Source organism: Notothenia coriiceps, unplaced genomic scaffold (assembly GCF_000735185.1).
Source record: "Notothenia coriiceps isolate Sejong01 unplaced genomic scaffold, NC01 NC01_scaffold00012568, whole genome shotgun sequence".
NCBI classification, from domain to species: Eukaryota; Metazoa; Chordata; class Actinopteri; order Perciformes; family Nototheniidae; genus Notothenia; species Notothenia coriiceps.
In genome coordinates this window covers 897,190-918,066 of record NW_011345269.1, presented here as the reverse complement: position 1 = coordinate 918,066, position 20,877 = coordinate 897,190, and the positions used below count along the sequence as shown (strand labels likewise).

The 20,877-nt window shown below is 43.1% G+C and overlaps 3 protein-coding genes across 3 annotated transcripts; all 3 read left to right on the top strand.

Annotated features, from left to right (window-relative positions):
- The first annotated feature begins 2,126 nt into the window (after window positions 1-2,126).
- On the top strand, window positions 2,127-9,899 carry LOC104947459 (trafficking protein particle complex subunit 8-like). Its single transcript, XM_010773469.1, has 6 exons — window positions 2,127-2,288; window positions 4,135-4,224; window positions 5,078-5,252; window positions 5,598-5,751; window positions 5,824-5,911; window positions 9,838-9,899. The coding sequence occupies exons 1-6, from the start codon at window positions 2,162-2,164 to the stop codon at window positions 9,897-9,899; spliced, it is 696 nt and encodes a 231-aa protein (XP_010771771.1). The 5' UTR covers window positions 2,127-2,161.
- A 2,214-nt stretch (window positions 9,900-12,113) lies between these two features.
- On the top strand, window positions 12,114-15,135 carry commd2 (COMM domain containing 2). The gene is made up of 6 exons (XM_010773468.1): window positions 12,114-12,175; window positions 12,814-12,929; window positions 13,139-13,221; window positions 13,384-13,458; window positions 13,543-13,641; window positions 14,319-15,135. The coding sequence occupies exons 1-6, from the start codon at window positions 12,114-12,116 to the stop codon at window positions 14,526-14,528; spliced, it is 645 nt and encodes a 214-aa protein (XP_010771770.1). The 3' UTR covers window positions 14,529-15,135.
- A 433-nt stretch (window positions 15,136-15,568) lies between these two features.
- Window positions 15,569-17,962, top strand: LOC104947457 (trafficking protein particle complex subunit 8-like). Its single transcript, XM_010773467.1, has 2 exons — window positions 15,569-15,902; window positions 17,733-17,962. The coding sequence occupies exons 1-2, from the start codon at window positions 15,746-15,748 to the stop codon at window positions 17,960-17,962; spliced, it is 387 nt and encodes a 128-aa protein (XP_010771769.1). The 5' UTR covers window positions 15,569-15,745.
- Window positions 17,963-20,877: the final 2,915 nt, after the last annotated feature.

The window sequence follows — 20,877 nt, the reverse complement described above, 5'->3', positions numbered from 1 at the left end:
TTTTAATAACATTTTTCAATGGAACATTCATAAATATAAATAAATATAACTTAAATGTACATGATCTCTTAAATTAAAATAAAGTGAACATTAACACCAATATTATCATTTATAAAATGCTATAACAAAAGAAATAACATAAGCAGCAGATTTTTTCATACATACCAACTACAAAATAAGCGGGTATTAAAGTGTAAATGGACAACAAAACGGAAATGGAAATGGTAAGGCCTGATGGTGGTGCTAAATTAGAGCCTATTACCTGTTCTCAGTCTTTTTCTCATCATGTGTCTTCTGTGTGATCCAATATCGTTACCATAGCCTTGCCCTTCAACAGTTATTACGAGCCCTTGCTCAGCCTTCACCAAGAGCCCAGCGCCTAGCCTTCTTACAGGCAAAGTCACTGATAAAGTCCTTGAAGTCCAGCTTTCTAGCCAACTGGCTTTCAATGGACAGCATGGCAAGACTGCAAAGCCTTATGGGGGGACAGGGCTGCTGAGACTAGAGACGGATCTGTTGGTCCTGGCACCAGGGGGAGGGACAACTGATTTAGTATGAATAGCTGCTAAAAATGTACCTGCATTTATTAAATGTGAGCTAAAAGAGGAATGAAATGAAAAACCTCAGAATTTTCTGTGAAGATATTGACAGTACTTAATGTCAGCAAAACATTACAATTATTATTTACAATGGACTAAGCTTAGCTAACAGACTAATTTCCACCATGGACCACCCACCTTTTCTTTTGAAAAACTGGGTGACATACTGTCGCCCTTTAATCCCTCTCTCCTGTCTTTTCTTTCTTGAAAGCTTGACTTTGTGAGTGGTTGAGAGATGGCACAGACGTAAGTACTAGCATCACTCCTCACATGCTCCCACTCTCTGCCAGAAAGTGCGGTGCCACACAGCATTTGGAGGCAGGACCAAACCATTACATGTAAATAGAGAGGGGTGTACAGAGGCTTTGGATTATTAACTTTTGGCAGAAAAAAAGTGAAATGAATCGTAAGTGTAGTGAGTACATTATGAATTTAACGTTATATTAATGTTAATTGTTGATGATTGATGAAAGGTTACTTAAACATTTTTTCTTAATGTTCTAAAAATGTTGGGGCCCCTGTCAGTCACGGGCCCTTAGAATCGTCCTAACCTTTCACCCCCTTACGGCGCCCCTGACTACACAATCGTTCTTGTCATGTAACAAGGCATGGAACATGGCTTAAACACACCATGGGACACACCATGGAACCTGCCATGCAACACATGTAACAAGCAATGGAACTTATCACAGAACATGCCATGGTACACAAGGAAACAAGCCATGGAACAAGGCATGGAACTCGCCTTATCACACGCCATGGAGCACATCATGGTACAGGCCATGGTTAGCACAATGGTACACGCCATTCTCCAAGCCATGGAACATGCCATCAAACACGTCAAGTAACATGCCATTGAACCGATGGTTTCACTAATGAATTAACTTTAAATACGTTTGTCAACAGGTTATACAGCACTCAACTACAGAGAGCAGTTCCAAACCCCCGGGCATTTCACTAACTTCTAGTTTTCATCATCACCGCTCTGTGTACACAACAGCAACAGCACATCAATTTCATTGCATTTTTAGTAAAGCACTTAAGTTGAGCTAAATGCTTTGGTGTTGCCAGTAAGATGTATGACATTAATAGATGATCAAAGATCAGAGATTGTATTTCAGAACGTGTAAAGTATCAAAATAATTGATTTGGGAAAATTAAGACAACAGGTGCTCTGCAGTGTGTTGGCACAGGGATTTATATTGTCCATAATATTTCTCCAAGTTATTGTTAACACTTGAGTTGATATTTGCCTATGCATATAGATGCATTACAATGAAAATAACTGAATACAATTAATTTAAGTGTGTTTTTTAGAGGTCGTCCTCATTTGTCTACATCAAATGAGCACACACTTACAGTTTGACCTCAAAATAAAGACCAGCTCGACCTTACACACAAATTGTACTCTTCCTGTATTGATCAATAAACTGAACTACAAAAATTCAAAAATGTATGCAATCATACTACAATACTATAATGACATTAAATGAAACTCCTCCCTGTTTTCTCCCGTGATTATCTGTAAATTCTGTAAATGAAGAGACCATAAATGAAATGGGATGTTGCTAACATTAGCGCTGGCTGTCTGCTTCCACCTATCAGATCACTCTCTTAAAGCTAGCCTCCCCTGGTACAGTGCCTGGAGAGAAACACTGTCGGAAGTCAGCACCTCCCAGCACTACACAGGTATCACTATCTCCTGGCTGATGTGTGTGTAGCTATAGCCCTCTCAGGTATCACTGTTTCCTGGCTGGTGTGTGTGTAGAGATAGTCCTCTGAGTTTTCTCTTCCTCTAGTTTCTAGTTCACTGTCTCTCTGCTGTTTACCTTCTGGTGGGTTTTTCCTTTGCTTTTGTGATTGCTAGTATAAAATGACAACTTTGTTATTTATGACTTAGGATCAGATAAATAATCAATATGTACGCACAATATGCATGCACACACCTTTCCCCTCACAAGTGTTATTTATAAAAGAGAAATGTGTCACCTCACCCAGACTTCAGACGAACGTGCACACTTTTGTAAAGCAAACTACAGGTGAATTGATAAGATGTGTGCATTCACTATTGTCAGTAGGAATTCTGTGGTCACTTTTTGGGGGGTTTTACTTGTTTATATGTGACTTAAAAGTTTGTTTATATCTTGCTGCTAGTTTCTTTTAAGCATATGTTTAAGGGTTTGATACACAGCCCATGTGAGTAATGCAGATCAGGCACGGCTCACATGGTGTACCAGTAGACATTTTGACAGTATGTTGACATCATACCAGTAACATTAAAAATACTTTTATATATGTTTATATAAAATATTTGCACAACTCTAGCTTCAATACTTAAAGGTCTTAGAGCTTACTTTACTGGAGAGACCTCCAGCTCCTTCTTCTCTAGTGGTCCGTAATTCTATTATCAGGAATGCCAGGAGAAAATGGGCAGAGACGCACCCTTTTTTTCTGGCGCTGAGGTGATGCTTTATAACTTAAAGCATCCTGTCAATTCTGGCCAGCTGTCCATCCATCTCTTTAAATAGCCAACGAGATTCACCCGGGTGCTCTGGTGACACCTCCTTTAGAATACAAGCTTCATTGAACAGATGAAAGCAACATGCGGTAATCCCCTATGTCTTACTTTATCCTGCGCCACTGATGATTAGCATGGTCGACTCGAGGCAAAGAGATTAGAATCTTATAAAAGCTAATATCCTGGCCCCAGCCTGTGACAACTTGAGAACTGGAACTTTAAGTGCCGTTCTACACTAACTCTGAGTATAACCCACCACAGAGAGAACTTGGTTATCTGGCAGGTGAATATTATTCACAGGACTGAAAGGAATATGGTTGGTTCAAACAGACCAATTCCTCCACACTTTTTTAAATGTTGTATATAAAACAGTATTGAAAAAACAAACACACTGGGTTTTCAAACAACATTTTCCTGTTAATAGTTATTTCATTTCTTAGCCATAGGGGGTTTTAGTAAAAGTTGGAAAATCCACTGTTGGGGTACCTCAAGGGTATATATTAGGACCTCTTTTGTTCAACATTAAAATCAATAATTTGTCATCTGTTCTGATGTCCAAATACAAATATATGCAGATAACATGGTAATATGCTCATTCTAAATCAAAACAGCAAGATTCTTCACAACATTTTTTTCGAACGTTGTTTGTTTGCAAAATACTGCAAGCTCCAACTTCTTCACACAGTTGTTTAAACAGCTCCTGGTCAAACAAGACAAACAAGATCATCGAGGGAGGTTTCATTAAACATTGTTCAACAAAAAATACTGGAATGCTATCCCTACAATTATTAGAGTGTATTACTTTTAAGTCAGTTTAAAATAAATGGTTAAAAGACAGACATTGCCATTGATATATATTTATATGTATATGTCAGTAAAGATGTTGTAAGAAGATGCACTTGTTCTTTTTAGTAATCAAATTATGACAATGATCTGGGTAACATACAGAAGAAGACAACATCTGATAATGTTTTGCTGAAAGAAATCCTCTATCTTATATTTTCTTTGTGTTTCTAGCGACAACGCCATGGTTTGAAGCCTACAGGGAGAACTTCCTGCAGTCGATGCCTGCGTCGGAACATGAGTTTCTCAATCACTACCTCGCCTGTATCCTTCTGCAAGCACACAAAACAAATGCAATATCATTGTCTGCTATTTAGAAAGTGTACTTTTCTTTCCTCTGTGTGAAAAACCTACTGTAGAGGGAAGGTGAAGGAAAATAAGGATGAAAAGTTGTGCTGCATGTGTGTTGTTAAAGTAGTCGGAATGTTCCTGGTGAATGTTAAAGGCCCTGAAGATGTGATTTCAGATTTGTTTCTGGGAAAATAAATAATGGTACCCTTACAAACTTGAATGTCCCAGATTGGATTAAAACTGTTGCCTAATCCTGATTGCCGCAAAGTTATACATGACATCACCTTTTCCAGTTCACTTTAAAACACTGGAAAGCTCAGACAAAAACAAAAATACAGAAAAATAACAAAAGATGTTTAAACTTATATATTTGTATTAGTCTGTTCATTTATCCACCACCTAACTGCCTATTTTCAGAGCCTTTTAAGCATATTGAACACGTGGGTGGATTCTGTGCTGTGAAGCAGTTTGTGTGGGATGCTAAAATGAGATTGGCCTGTAAAGCTAAGGTTGGTCCAGCATCTGTCAGCTGAATATCAGAGATGTCATTAGCATCCTGACACAGTCACTGTAGCTGTTAAATATAAAACTACTTCTGAACGACACAGTTGTTTTTCTAAAATAACTGCTTCCTTTTCAAGTATATATTGGCCACAAATACATGATTTATCTTATTAGGTTGATTTCAATCAAATTATTTTTCAAAAGACTTGGTTTACGTATTAACTTCAATTAGTTCAGCTGAAGTCCTTGGATCCCATAGGCTCTCCTTTTCTTCTCCGATTGCTCCACATGGTTGTATGTCCTTGACGGAGGATCCTTACAGGCCTACTGGTGGTGTCCTCCACTGAGGCCGTCCCTGTGGAGCAGTTCCTCAAGCTTTCCCAGGAGCAGCACAGGGTTCAGCACAGTGGAGACTACACCAACCCCAAGTGGTTTATCCCCAACACACTCAAGTACTACGTCCTACTGCATGACATGAGCGAGGGGGACGAACAAAGGTACTGAAAGGAGCTTCACTATGTACATGTGTATTTATATCTGTTGTCGCGCGTAACAAAGCATCACTTTTGGAATTAACAGTTCAATATTCCATAGTGTGTTATTTCTTTGATGGAGAATTTTGAATGACTAATCATGGAGTTTGGGCTCATTCTTGATTTAAAAGCAGTCAAAACTTGATTAATGAAAAGCAAGTGATGTTGATGATCAACAACTATAACCACCGCAGAGCCAAAGTTTAAAAAAAGAACTACTGAAGATTAAAAAAAAAGGGCAATGTTCTTGAATGGCTTTTATTAAGACTAAGCTGCCGGGTTTAATTGTTGTTCCTGCTTCCTCTCCAGGGCGGATTCAGTGTACGAGGATATGAAACAGAGGTATGGTCATCAGGGCTGCTATCTGTTAAAAATGAACTCTCGTACCATCTCAGCCGAAGAAGATGAACAGATTCCAGACCCCTGGAGTCAATACCTGCATAGGAACAATCCGCAGAACCAGGTAAACCCTTCTCCAAGCACAGTCCAGAAGCTCTGTTGTGTGCCTTGTGTTAACATTGTGACATGATTGCAGGATGTTCTTGAGGATGGAGCAGCAGCTGTGAACAGTGCTGCTGTTGAGAACAACATGAATGCAGCTGAAGTGGACTCACCAGAGAAAGGTCAGTCAGTTGCACAGCTTCTTCATACACTCCCTTTGGCTTCCTCTTCTTAAGATAACCAATAGATATCTTCTTAACTAGCTGATGCTTTAGGGGAAGTGGTGATTTAACTAGGCTTTTATGCTATATTCAGAATTGATGTAATGCCTAGGGTTAGGGTTGGAGTTAGGTTTGGCTTGGATTTAGACAAAGATTGAAAATCTTTGCAATATTGAGTAACAGAGTTAGGTTTCATTGTGAAATCTTCTAGTTCAGTGGTTCTCAACCTGTGGTACGCCAGCTCCCGCTAGTGGTACGTGGAGGAATCTGACATATAAAAAAAAAAAAAAGATTAATTTAAAAAAAAAAATTTTTTATTCAAAGGTGGGGTAGGTAATTTTGGAGAAAATAGCTCGAGTGAGCTAGAATTTGAAAATACACAACCGGAAAAAATATGCCACTTCCTTACAGAGCCTTCCACAGATGACGTTTTTTTATGGATTTTTTGTCAAAGCACTTAAGATATTCATTGCTATCGGGATGTTAAGAGCATTCCATGGAATATAACAAAAAGTGTATCTCGAGCCGGTTTCTCAAACATACCCACCTTTAACCTTTACACATAACACAGACATATAAAATACAGGAAACACAACTAAGTAAACAAAAAGACGAAAAGCAGTCACTACATTGTGCACATTTGGGACATTAAGGTACAATACTTATTACTGCGACAGCAGCTGATGGTAAGGACCTCAGACAACTTCAATTTAAAACAGGCTATAGGGACAAGTGCCATCAGTTTGAGGCTTGATTGAATAACATTAATTAAAAAATAAATCATACTATCAAAATACTACAACAAATGAAAATAAGCTTGAGATAATTGAAACTGTGGTTTAAATTAGTTCTAATTGGTTATTGCTGTTTTTAGATTTAGAAACGAAAACATTTATTTTATTTTATTTCTGGCGTTGCTAATTACGACCTTACTACCCGCTAACGTTGCAAGCAAGCTAAAGAAAGAAGAAAGCTGAATGATGTTAAAAACGTGGCTCAAAACGGGAGGTATTCGGAAGAGAGGTACAGAGGAGAATATCACCAGCGAAAGTGAACAAGTGAATGAGGAGGAGGACAGTCNATTAGAGCCTATTACCTGTTCTCAGTCTTTTTCTCATCATGTGTCTTCTGCTCGTAATAACTGTTGAAGGGCAAGGCTATGGTAACGATATTGGATCACACAGAAGACACATGATGAGAAAAAGACTGAGAACAGGTAATAGGCTCTAATTTAGCACCACCATCAGGCCTTACCATTTCCATTTCCGTTTTGTTGTCCATTTACACTTTAATACCCGCTTATTTTGTAGTTGGTATGTATATTTTAATTGAAAAAATCTGCTGCTTATGTTATTTCTTTTGTTATAGCATTTTATAAATGATAATATTGGTGTTAATGTTCACTTTATTTTAATTTAAGAGGTCATGTATATTTATTTATATTTATGAATGTTCCATTGAAAAATGTTATTAAAAAGGCATGTACACCATAAAAGATGACTATTGAGATCTATTGTCAGGAATGTTAGTCTTATATCAAATAGTAAATTATACTGCAGCAGAATGTTGCAATAGAATTTGCAGTCTGCACAGTGTTATATGTTCACAGCTCAGTGTCAGTAAATATTGTGCAGTTAGTATTGGACTACAAGATAGAGGCAAGCCTGTACAGGTAGAGTTATTTAAAGCATAAATGAGTGGGTTGGGTTCTGTAGGTGTGGTTACAGCAATTGTGCTTGGTTGGCGTGGCCTGGGCCTGGTGGTGGGGCCCAATGTGATATCTTTTCATGGGGCCCAAAATCCCTGGCGGCGCCCCTGTGTGTAGTGTACCACTGTTCACCATGGTGTGTCGCATGCCTTGTTCCATGCATTGTTCCATGACGTGTACCATGGCGTGTTCAACAACCTGTTCCATTGCAAGTCCTATGCCTTGGTCCATGAAATGTTCCATGTTACAAGGCAATGTTTCAGACGTCATCGTTTGTTTACGTTATTGTTCCAGAAAGTTCCCAACACCTCCTCCACAACGCACAACGTGAAAGACGGTATGCAATGATTGAGAAGGGAACTATGAGCGCTACTGCCAAAATAATTCACAAGCTGCAACGATGCCAAAACAGGTTAAATCCATCAATTACCTCCAGGGACAGCAGGTGTTACGCCTAAAGTTTTCGTACTATTTATGCACAGGTTACTTTATCTAGAGGCTGAACATGTCTGCAGAGACAGAGATGATATAGCTTTTTAACCAGAGGAGCTGAAAAATGTTCTTATTTGTGGCTTTGTTTGACAAAAAAAAAGCAACATCATTGAATGACTTGGCAGATAACAGGTTAGGAGGGACTAATATTGAGGGGCTTGTCAGTCTGTAGAACACTGTAACTTAGTACATTACTGATTTCAAAGAATAAGGATTGCCTGGCACTTTATAGATGCAAAGCCTCTCTCCAGATGTATCATAAGGCGCTTTCACACCGGAGTACTTTTCCTAGGATTTTGCGTTCACACTAAAAAGAGGACTTTCCTGGGGAGAAAAAAGTTCCAATTTCTGATTGGCTGGGCGAATTGCAAACCACGCCCCGTAAAGTTTAGCGCACCAACGGAGAGAGACTAACTTATGGCAACACAAAAAGAAAACAGGGGAGCAGTGGAGATGAGGAGGTGTCGGCGTTCTGGCGATTTACTCGGAAGGCTTCAGTAGAAGCTGCTGGGAGTCCCAGCAGCTTCTACTGAAGCCAGTCCCCAACTCCGGGGACTTCCGGCCGGGGACTTCGGGTGACAGTATACGCCGTGAAGTTGTTAGCGGCCTGCCAGTAAACCCAAAGCAGAAGAAGTGACGTCAGAGTTCCGATGAACTAAGCACTGGGAACTAAGTACGGCAAAGTACTTGGTGTGAAAGCGCCTATAATGAGCCTGGTTTCTGANAAGTCATTTGCGTTGCGGCGCGTACACCAGACTGCGAGACGCGGAGTGTCTCCCCCACTGACCGACAGATGACTGGCAGCGCGGACGCTGTGAAACGGTTGAGAAGTTCGTCTGCAGTATGGATTACGGGAGGTATTATACCTCTCCTAATGTTATGTAATCTACACAGTAAGTTCGATCCCTCCTTCTATCTCTCCTTCTCTCTTTATACTCTGTTCGTCCTCGCCCTTCGCTCTTTCTTGGCTCTGTGTGTTTGGTGTCTCAAATGCACATTACCCACGTTGTGGTATCGTAGACACGATTGAGCGGGTTTTATTGTTTTATATTCCCTCCCCCCTCGTACTATAGGTGTGTGTTTCTCCCCCCGCAAGAAAATGACTAGGTCTTTGGTACCCCCTTGAAACTATGTAGCGAGATCTTCATCATTTAATGAGGTGTTGTGGTGTACTCTCTAGATAAAGGTTAATTCAATTGTTTCATTATCTAGAGTCTAGAGTTTGCCAAGCCATGTGGTAAATACATTTTAATAGTAATGTGTATTAAATCTCCTCTATACTATATCCTATTATGTATATGTTTGTTTACAATGAACACTTCTTCTTCCAAGTTCTATTTCGAAACAATTCTTCTTCTGTATTTGCATTATCTGTTATCGGTGTTTCTCCTCGTCCCCTCTCTTCTCTCTGGGTCCTCTCCGGCTAAGGCTTTCTCCGGCGTCTCTGTGTGAGTGTTGGATATTTTATTCTTTTTGCGTTTGTTTATTTATTTGTTTTCAAGATTAACAAAAAAGGTATAAGCCTATAACATACAATTAACCAATCACCCCGGTACATGAAATACTAACAATACTAAGAAATTTACATGATGCGTAAAAACAAAGTTATACGCCACATCAGACGAACTAAAGGGAGTTTTACGTGGTCTAACTACGTGAAATTCAGCGTTGTAAATTTTTTGTTTAGAATGGCCTCGTATCGGGGCCTGGGGCGGGGATCATCCTAAACTACTCCGGGGCCGCCGGTGACAAAGGGTTTATCTAAACCCGTTTAAAAATTTAATCAGGGTAGAGGTATACAAAGAAAAACCCAATCACTCTAAATTTGATCTCCCATATATTGCCGGCGGCTGAGTACCGGCATTTTACTGAGTACCGGCACCTTGCCGGTACTCAGTAAGAAGTGCCGGTACCACATGGGTAAAAATCAGAAGTGCCGGTACTGCGTACCGGTGAGTACCGGCCCAATTCAAGCACTGGTCATAACTGCTTTAAAGTACAAAAAAACTACTCGCTCAGGTGTGGATGTGGTTTTGTAGCGAGGAAAAAAATGGCTGCCTAACAAAAAAAATTCAGAGTCTAACGGGGCGTGGTTTGCAATTCGCCCAGCCAATAGAAATAGAATAGAAATTGGCACTCTTTTATCACCAGGTTCGTACCACCTCTCTAGCAGGGACTGAAAATGGCCAAAAGAGTTCCCGGCACTGAGTAGTCCCGGCGGTGTGAACGCGACATTATTGGTACTAACGGAACTAAAGAACCAAAGTACCAGGGAAAGTCCTGCAGTGTGAATGCGGCTAATGGCCCTCCGTGGGCTTATTACGACCGTGGGTAGGAGGTGTCTGAGACAGAGGAAAAATCCATGCTGCCTAAACCCAAAAAGTTTAAGGTAGACGGATTTGAATAGCAAGCCTTGCTGTTTTATTAACCGATAAGTTAAAAACCCAGCCGGCTTAGGCAGCGAGCCATGCTGCCAAGTAACCAATAGGCTATTGGCAGCCGGCTTAACCGGGGAGCCTTGCTGCATATTAACTTCCCTCTGTCCATCTAACACACGCGCCGTCACTCAAGGCGCGAACCTCCTCTGGATGTGCTGTGGTTGTCATGGTGACAAGCCACGCCAGAGCCCTCCAGACGTTGCATTTCACACAGGCTCTCCTTATGTTGAGTTTAGGAGAAGGCTCGTAAACTGGACATTGAGGCACGTTCACGCTCAAACCTGCTGAGGAATGAGCGGAGGTGTGTGCAGTGCTATTCACACAGTGCGTAATAACAGCCCTAGGCTCATTACGACCGTGTGTAGTATAGGCACATCTGGGACAGAGGAAAAACCGTGCTGCTATAACCGACAGGTTAGGAGCATCAGGTTTAAACGTCAAGCCCTGTTGTCTAATAACCGACTGGTTAATTACAGCTGGCTTGTGCCGCGAGCTCTGCTGCCGCGCTAACCAACCGGTTACAGCCGGCTCAAACGGCGAGCCCCGCTGTCTGCTAACCGACAGGTAGCAAACAGCTGGCTTATGCACCTCCACACGCTGTATTGCACAGCGGCTCTCATCATGTCGCCGTTTAGGAGAAGACTCGTAAACCGGACATTGAGGTTCACGCTCAAACCTGCTTGAGGAATGAGCGGAGGTGTGTGTAGGAGGCACATATGTGACATAGGAAACAAACCCGGGCTGTCTAATTAACCGACAGGTTTTAAAGACAGCCGGTTTGAGCCGTGAGCCCTGCTGCCTAACAACCGACAGGCTGTGAGGCAGCCGCTTATGCAGCTTTTTTTATGTCATCCGGAGGAGAGCTCTCCTGAACCGGGGGAACGGGGAGATCTCATTAGGCGGCTGCCTTTCCGATGATCTCCGGGAGTTCCTGGAGAATACCGCCTATCGACGGCAGAGCCGTGATGGCGGATAGAGGGACCCGGTGACCCGGTGTCAGCCCGGCAGCCGAACCTAGGCTCGGCTACCGGGCTGACACCGGGCCCCCGCCCCGTCTCCCCCGCCGGAGGAGAGGGAGACAGGGCGGGGGAACCACATGGTGAACCGTGAATGGAGGGGAAGGAGTCGCCTGACTGCTGCCCGCCACTCGGATCCAATAAATAAAGGGCTTGGTCCACAGAGTAAGACTCCTGGACCAGCCAATCATCCTCGGCCGCAGCAGCGAGAGCGTCCACTCTCCACTGTCTGTGGGCCAGAGGGAGACGGACACAATGAGTGCACGACACCTGGGGAGTGAGAGCCGCGTTTGCGTGCTCTAATCCCCGGCAGGACTCACACCGTGAGCTCCGGTCGTAACTCATATGTCGGGTTGACACCGGGCCCCCGCCCTGTTTCCCCCGTCCGGAGGAGAGGGAGGATGGGCCCAGGGGAACCAGGAATGTTTGCTTTTTAGTAAACAGCTCTGAAAAGAGCTTTGTGCCTGACAGTGCTTCCGCAACGGAGTGCTGAAGAAAAGTGGGAGTAGATGGTAGGGCCTACTTCCTATTTATACGGAAGTGAGCCCGGAGGTGGGGCCCACGTCATACTGTAGGTGGGCGTGGATTAAATCTGTCAGTGCTGCACACGTGCAGGAGGGATTACCAAATAGCGATAGCCTTAGAGGGCGAAGCCTTATACGATATAGAACAGACTTTAGTTCCACCTGGAACTAAACAAGACAAGCTACCCTGCAGTATACACAGTCATTCACATTAGCTACACCTTTACCAGCTTTTAGAACACTTTAATGCATTATAAAATATATCATATTTCTGAAATGGACCAATCTGCACAATAACAATTTTTGCTTTTGGTATTTTAAGTATGTTTTGTTGCTAATACTTTTGCAATTTTACTTGAGTAACATTTTGAATGCAGGACTTTTACTTGTATTACACTCTAAGCATGTGGCCAGGGGAGCACTGGCTGCTTATTTTTTGCACTGCTTCATAATTGAACAACACTGTTGTAAAATAACAACTTGAAATATGTACTTTCTACTATCAACAACTGTTATTACTGGCTGTTACTCATTCATTTTTTTAATCAAACTTCATGTTTATTTACTTAATAATGCTTCTATGTACCTACCTTGAATGTGTTCTCATTTAATTTTTATTTATTATATATTTTATTATTTATTACAAATTGTATTTGTGATTTCTGATTCTGAATTGACACTTTAGTGCAGTGACAAAATGCATCCTTGTGTTTCTTTCCTCAGTGGTTGGGGAGTTTGGTCGCATAACGCTGGAGTTCTTGAGGAGAGGAACCAGTCCTAAGATCTATGAGGGGGCAGCAAGTAAGAACACAGCTTTCATCACATCTTCCTTAGTAAGCAGCTCATTGGTCCACAGAGACACTACTCTGTAGGCAGCAGTGCACATTGTCATTTAGACAAACTGTATAAACAGGATTTATTAATGATGTTTTATAGTTTCCTTAACATGGAGCTTTACCCAAAAGCTCATTGCTTCTGGGTAAAAATACTTATTGACCCACTGCTTGCAGGGAAGCTGGGTGTTTCTGTGGAAATGGTGCAGCATGGAGTGGAAGGCCTGATGTTCCTGATGACAGAGAGCTCCAAACACATGGTGACTCACACACACTCTGTTTCTCATTGTCTAATACATGTCAATGCGCTTGATGTCAGTTGGCAAGGTTTTTTCAAGCTACAACATGTAACATTATGTGGGCCATTATTTCTGAGTTGATAGAGGTATCTTTTTGCTGTGTGTCTATTTTTGGGTGTGTAGATTTCTGAAGTGGATTTCCTGGACTCTGTGCTGGTCTTGGGTTTCAGTGAGGAGCTAAACCAGATCCTCTTACAGGTGACTTTACTGTGTGTGTGATAGGTGTGTGATGAGCAGAAGAATTTTAAACTTTGAATGAACATGCTCTTCTGTATGTTGCAGCTCTACCTTCAGCACCACGCTCACATCCGCAGCATCCTGAGTCAGCTGCCCTCCAACCAGCCAGCCTACCACAACCTGGAGTGGAGACTGGATGTACAGGTATGTATTTGTTTCTTTGCATTAGCCCAATCATCAGATTATCTCTCTCTTTGTCCTGATTCATTTATATGAAAACCTGTCCGAAAATGAGCTGATCAGATTTTGGCGACTTTGTGTTGTCAGAATGTTCTTTTGGATTGTGCAACCATTAGCCAATAACCAACCAAGGAAACACCCACCTTATCATCTGCATCTCCTCCTAGAGCAGCATTGTGTTTTTTTAAACCAATCCCTTCTCAGGGGGGCGTGGCAGTTAATTTGTATTTAGAGCTACAGATACAGAATCTGCACTTTTTGTCAGCACATTATTCAATATAATGTTATGTTTGACATTTCTTGTGCATTTCTTCGGTGGGATACTTTCAAAATCTAACTTACTCTAACTTCAATCATTTACTGAGACCTCAGCACCATCAGAACTTGTGTGCCTGCCACTATGAAATAGTGAAAAGGCGGATCAGAAACACTTCAGCCTTAATAACACAACCAATTTATTTAAAACCTGTTTGGTTTTTAAATATATATGAATGTCCGAGCTTTAGAAATAGCGCAAGTATCCTTAGCCTGATAAAATTAGCTCAGCGCTAAAAGACGGCTAGCAGCTAATGTTGACTGGTTTTGATTGAACTTCTTCTTCTTCCATATTTTTCTCTGGTTTCCCTAACTTCTTCCGGCAGTTGGCGAGTCGTGCAGTCCGTCAGCAGGTGGTTCCCATGCTGACACTGCGACTGCTCCTGAGTGGGGTTGGTGACGGAGTCTGTGCCCGCAGAGGGAAGGTTCTCCAGACGGACCCCAGCACCCTCCTGCACCTCATCTCCACACTGGAGGCCGCTCTGGCTGCCATGAAATCCAGCCACGCTCGGCGCATATTTCGCAACATTAAATAACCCCCCTGGTTCGTTTTGTGTGTAGCCTGTGCACATCACATTACTGCCTCTCCACCTGGGAGTCTTGCCGGGCAGCTCCTGGATGGTAAAGGAGGCCTGCTTCCATCAGACTGCTGGCTTTATTGCTCTGGGGTCACATGAGCCTGATGCTATAGACTGTATTGTATACAAGGATTCTACAGTGCTGCTGATATTGTTTTATCAGTTTGAGATGACATGAAAAGACTTTTGGTTGGCCAAAGCCAACAGTGAAGAGGCAGAAAGGCCTTGACTTCCATCTGTATTAACATGACTGGAAGTACTGTATGTTTCAGCACAGCAGAGCCGTTGATTGATCTGTATTCAATAAATGTTTGTATTTTCAATAACAATGTCTACGAACCATTTATAACATGTTAAAAAAGGGTTGAAGAAAAATAAATCGCTGGTGTCATTAGCTATTTGTACTGTTTCCACGCATACAATGATATTGATCGATATCTTGTTGCGTATGAGTGTGAGTAACCCATGCCTCTGTTGATATTCCTCATAGGGACCCATCTGCCAATAGTATTATCATTCCCGGAACAGGTCACACTAAAATCTAAAATAAATGTTTTTGCTTTTACCTGTAGCGTTTGATTAATCTAGATTTTTTTGGTGAGTTGCCTGATGTTGGAAATATTAGTGATTGTCTGCCTTCTCTCCAATATGATGGAACTAGATGGCACATGCTTTTTCCTGCTCAAAGCCAAAACAATTACCAAATAATAACCCAGTTCAATAATAATAATAATTCAATAATTATAAATAAATAATATAAAACACATTTAAAACCTACAAACGGTATGTTAAGTAGTTATCGGATAATATACATTAAAATAGTAATGCAAGTGCACACAGTTTATTAAATGATCATAAAAGGATACAAACACATTTAAAATAAATTAAAAATCCTAACCCTGAATACTTTCAGATTTGGCTATCGAGACAAACAGAGAAAAGAAGTGCACATTAACGCACTGATAAATAAAACATAGCACAGATGGTGTGGTGTGCAGAGGAAGAGGAAGCAGCCCGGTGTCAGGCATCAGCTGACCGCCTCAGCCCTACAGGAAGTCGGTTGGCTAATTCAACATGGCTGCTGTCTGCGAATAGAGGAGGAGTAGTCCAGGCTATGAAACAGTCCGGTTTCTGACTCGGTTCCGTGTGTTAGCTGCTATCGACGCTGCTCCGACATGGCCCAATGTGTTCAGTCTGTGCAGGAGTTCGTCCAGGACTCGTTTGTTCCCATGGTGGCCGTCTTGTGTAGTGAAGAGGCGGAGAGAGTGACTCGCAAGAACAACCTGAGTTTCGCTGAGCTGCTGCGGCCTTTCTGCAGACTAACGTCCGAAGGTAAGGGAGAATGTTTACCAAGAGTGTCCGTCTCACACGAAGCTAGCGTCTTTAGCCTGTTGACATTAGCTCAGCGCTAGCAGGCGGCTAGCAGCGGTGTTGACCAAGTGGAGGGGATGAAGTCCAGACTGACACCTGAGAGGGCCGACTGACGGACACCTGAGCTCGGAGCTTCTGGAAGACACACAGTTAACATGTCTGCTGTTCTTCTTCTTCCATTATCAAGAAATAACTTGACTATTCAGGCACATTATTGGCTTATAGGCTTGAGTTGCAGGCTACTTCCACAGAGCCAAGTCAACCGTGGTGACACAAACCACTGTCAACAGGAGGACAGAACAGGACACAGGAACATACACTCCCATAAACTCACATTATTCACATGTTATCAGAACATATACTTACTACACAACACGTGTTTTATCACGTTATTACAATGCTATGCAACCTTTAGCCTTAATTATCTCACTTTAACAATTAGAGGGGCTACAGTTGTCAAGTAAGGTTGCATTCATGTCACCCAGTGTGTAAATGAGCTGGGACTGGCCCTTCACATCTAAAACATGAATCAATAATCAAAATGTAGAAGGAGGATAATGAAAATCTTGAATCTGTCTGGGTTTTACCTCTGGTGTAATTTTGAAATATTTGTGTTGCTTTATAATACATTAAGATGTTCGTATGCAGTCCTTACGCACCATTTGTAATATAAACTGGTTATATGATAGTAATTACAACTATATACATATTCACCCTCTCTGAATCATCCTGAAGCTTTCCTTTGCATGACATCTGAGCAAGTCAGGATCAATTTAGACAGAAACTGAACTTGCTGATGGATTAAGCGCAGGTTTAAATTACATACACAATTACATTACATGTTAGACGCTTTTATCAAAAGCGACTTACATACTCAATACTATGGGCAATCCCCACAGGAGCAATTTGGGGTGAAGTGTCTTGCCCAGGGACACAACGGCATGCTGACTGCAGTGGGGTTTGAACCTGTGCCCCCCTGAGCCATACACCAACACTCTAATCCACTGCGCCACAGCCTCCTGGTTTACCTGCAGGCTGCAAACCCCCCCCCTAAATCAACATAAGAACATGGCTTTCTTTTGGTAATATTACTCAGGATGTCTAAAGTAGAATTGCCATAAAGAAAAGAATTGCTTCGGAGAACCGGTTTTACTGCTCATGTAATATGTTAATTTATTTGTCATCTCAAAGTAAAAGACCAACTTTTTACGACTACGCAGTAAAACATGGATATTACAGTATATAATGTAGTATTCAATATTTAATTATACTGACTTTTAGTATAATTAGGATACATTAATTATGGTCCATGGAATTAAAGGAAGACATGCTGCCTAGAGTTTTAAAAATGTAAATAGCCTGCATAACCAGAGGGGCCGTATTATGCTCATGTTCCTGTTCATTTGTGTATTTTGTGCCTCTAATGTGACATGTTTTCATGCTTTAATTTTCAAAAAGTGCTTTATTTTTCTCAGTCTAGCCTAGTCTGCTCTGATTGGTTATGGTTAACTAACCCAGTTCCTTTGTGATTTGTCAACCTTTTACAGATGTCCCGCCCCTTAGCCAATCACGTACAATGTGTTTGAGCGTTATCCAATGGAAGCATGAGTGTTACATAGCGTGATGCCACCATGTCACGGAAGTAAACAAAGGCCTACAATGGAGGCGTTTCTGGCAGGGAGGGTGGTGTGTGTGTGGGAGACAAACTCCCTCTGGAGGGAACACAGGGATTTTAGCCTTTTTAACCCCAACAACAACAACAAATACGTGTCTTGTCTTCCTCTTTTCTAGGTCATATCCGGGACCCCAATAACCAGGTCCAGGTTGTGAAAAATCTGCGAATCTGTGTGAACAACGTGGTGACAAACCTAAACTCCCCGTCTACCTTCAGCCCCGCCCAGCGCCGTATGCTCAATGAAGTGGTGTTATCCTGCCAGCCACAAGAGGGCGCTGCCACTAACGTGATCACTGCGGGAGACTACGACCTCAACTTCAGTGGTAAGACAAAGCTGGTATTATAGTAGACCCTTTCAATATTTTGCGATTTAGTTGAGATCTTTCTTTTAATATGAGAATCACTTACAGGCTTCCGAAGAGAAGTGCACACTCTTTTAATTGATTTTTGATTGATTGTTAATTGATTATTCCTGTGTTAATAATAGTGGGAGATTGCAATGGTAATATTGAAAAACCTAAAGATGGTAGTGCTAAATAACTTTCATCCTAAACACGTTTGGGCTGGATGTTACATACTCAACACATTGTAAAAATCAAGTTCTATCTATTTCCAAAGATCAACATATTTTTAAGGTTGTGGTGACTGTTGTTGCCCCTTCAGATTATTACAGCGTTTTAAAACAGCAATAATCCGACAGCGCTTAATCAATAAAAACAAAACTTTTGATCCAAATGTAATGGATTTTTTTTACATTGCCCCCATTAAGATCACAGTTGTCACTGGTAAGAAAAAAAACGCCCCATGGAAGAATGCTGCAGAGCTAATATCTCAAAAAAGAGATTGTAAAAAGTCAGAAACCAGGCTCATTATAGGCGCTTTCACACCAAGTACTTTGCCGTACTTAGTTCCCAGTGCNGCACAACATGTTTTGGATGTGCTGTGGTTGTCATGGTGACGAGCCACGCCAGAGGGGGCCTCCACACACTACCTCTCACACCGGCTCTCATCCTGTCTCTGTTTAGAGACAGGATGAGAGCCGGTGTGAGAGGTAGTGTGTGGAGGCCCCCTCTGGCGTGGCTCGTCACCATGACAACCACAGCACATCCAAAACATGTTGTGCGCTCTCAGAGTATTACTCAGAGTGGCGACGTGTGTGTTCGATGGACAGATGGATAATAATAAGCAGCAAGGCCCACCGGGTAAGCCGGCTTCCCCTAACCTGTCGGTTATAGGCAGCATGGCTCGCTGCATAACCGGCTGTCTTTAAAACCTATTGGTTTTTAGGCAGCTCGGAGTTTTTTTGTTCCTCTGTCCCAAACCTACCTCCTACACACGGTCGTAATGAGCCACGAGTGCCATTATTACAGTGTGGACAGCACTGCACACACCTCCGCTCATCCCTCAGGGGTGTTGAGCGTGAACGCACCTTAAATTTCCGGTTTACGAGCCTTCTCCTAAACGCGACATAAGGAGAGCCTGTGTGAAATGCAACGTCTGGAGGGCTCTGGCGTGGCTCGTCACCATGACAACCACAGCACATCCTCCAGAGCAGATTCGCGCCTTGAGAGACGGCGCGTGTGTTAGATGGACAGAGGGAAGTTAATATGCAGCAAGGCTCCCCGGTTAAGCCTGGGTTTTTTAACTTATCGGTTAATAAAACAGCAGGGCTTGCTATTCAAATCCGTCTACCTTAAACTTTTTGGGTTTAGGCAGCATGGATTTTTCCTCTGTCTCAGACACCTCCTACCCACGGTCGTAATAAGCCCACGGAGGGCCATTGTTACGCATCGTGTGGACAGCACTGCACACACCTCCGCTCATCCCTTAGTGGTGTTGAGCGTGAATGCGCGGTTTACGAGTATTCTCCTAAACGACGACATAACGAGAGCCTGTGTGAAATGCAGCGTGTGGAGGGCTCTTGCGTGGTTTGTCACCAACCACAGCACATCCAGAGAAAGTACACCCGGCGCTATCAGAGTACTGTATGGTACTCAGGGTGGCGGCGTGTGTGTCTGATGGACAGATGGATGAGCAGGCGGATGGGCAGAGGGTAGTCTCTGCAGTTCGCCTCTCCCCCCCGCAGTTCTACGGGATACAGGGAATCCTGTCATCCCAGGAACAGTGTCTCGCGCTCCATGCAGAGCGGCTGGAACTCGGGTTGAAGAAAGCCTTTTTCTAGGGTTCCTCAAGGGGAAGAAAATCACGGTTTGTACTCCCGCTATTTTCTGGTCCCTTGGGAGACGGGGCGGGGGGAATGAGACCCATCCTCGATCTGTCAGTGTCCAACAAGGGAATGGCCTTTTCCCGAGTAATGCACCTGGTCGGACGGTGTGTGGAGGCCGAGTAGGGAGTCCTCCACAACTCGCACTTGCGTGGAATTTAAAGGCCAATGCTGCGGAAGAGGGATTTGCGCTGTATTCCTCTCGGACCACTTTACGTTGCAGCACCCTCGCGAGACGGCACCCGAGCAGTGTACTGTTGGTGCGGTGGTAGGGAAGGGTCTCGTCCTAAGCGCGGAACCTCCGCGCCGCCACAATCAGTACCTGTCCTCCCTCTCCAATCTATACGTTCGTTCCCGAGGGGCGAATTCGGGGACCCAAAAAATTTGAATACGCCAGATGTTATCTCTTGTCGTCCGACGCATAAGTTTAGCGGCAGATGGAACTTTGAAAAACCCAAATCCGTCGTACCTAAAAGGAGACAGAGGTCTGGGAGATGGTGCCAGCATATTCGGGTGCCTCCGGTAACAATGCGTTAGCACACTGTCGTGACGTGTGTGGAGGCGGTAGGGAATCACCACAACTCGGCACCTTACGCGCCAAATGCTCATAAGAGGATTTGCTGCTGTATTACTCCTCGGACACTTTTACGTCGCACACCTCCCCGAGACCCGCACAAAACAGGTGGTTGGTGTCGTGTAGGTCTCTTTCATGTGGGCCGCGGATAGTCTCATGACATACCATGAGCGCTCCACCGCGCACACACAGACTACTGTCTACCTACCTCGTCCGCCTACCCGTCTCCCATCAGAGACGTCAAGCGGAGAGGGGGGGCGCGTCAAGATGCCTATGTCCTTAGGACAGGTAGGGTCCTTGTCACAGAGCGCGAGGCACGTCTCGCCGTCCTTTGAGAACAATTCTTCGAAGGTCCATTCTAAGGAGTTCCCTCTTCTTTTAGCCACCAAAAATGAGGGCGATAAAAGACCAGGGCTTCCTCTGCCCCGCCCCACCCTTACTCTGGGTTAGGAGCTAGACAGTC

What these genes read in the sequence shown, in the direction of transcription:
- LOC104947457 (XM_010773467.1), top strand. Translation starts at nt 15,746, where the DNA reads ATGGCCCAATGTGTTCAGTCTGTGCAGGAGTTCGTCCAGGACTCGTTT. An exon ending in CTGCAGACTAACGTCCGAAG is followed by an intron (nt 15,903 to 17,732) that starts GTAAGGGAGAAT and finishes CCTCTTTTCTAG; the next exon opens with GTCATATCCGGGACCCCAAT.
- commd2 (XM_010773468.1), top strand. Translation starts at nt 12,114, where the DNA reads ATGGTAGGGCCTACTTCCTATTTATACGGAAGTGAGCCCGGAGGTGGG. An exon ending in GATCTATGAGGGGGCAGCAA is followed by an intron (nt 12,930 to 13,138) that starts GTAAGAACACAG and finishes CACTGCTTGCAG; the next exon opens with GGAAGCTGGGTGTTTCTGTG. An exon ending in AGTGGAGACTGGATGTACAG is followed by an intron (nt 13,642 to 14,318) that starts GTATGTATTTGT and finishes TTCTTCCGGCAG; the next exon opens with TTGGCGAGTCGTGCAGTCCG.
- LOC104947459 (XM_010773469.1), top strand. Translation starts at nt 2,162, where the DNA reads ATGTTGCTAACATTAGCGCTGGCTGTCTGCTTCCACCTATCAGATCAC. An exon ending in AGCGAGGGGGACGAACAAAG is followed by an intron (nt 5,253 to 5,597) that starts GTACTGAAAGGA and finishes CTTCCTCTCCAG; the next exon opens with GGCGGATTCAGTGTACGAGG. An exon ending in AGTGGACTCACCAGAGAAAG is followed by an intron (nt 5,912 to 9,837) that starts GTCAGTCAGTTG and finishes TTTTTTGTTTAG; the next exon opens with AATGGCCTCGTATCGGGGCC.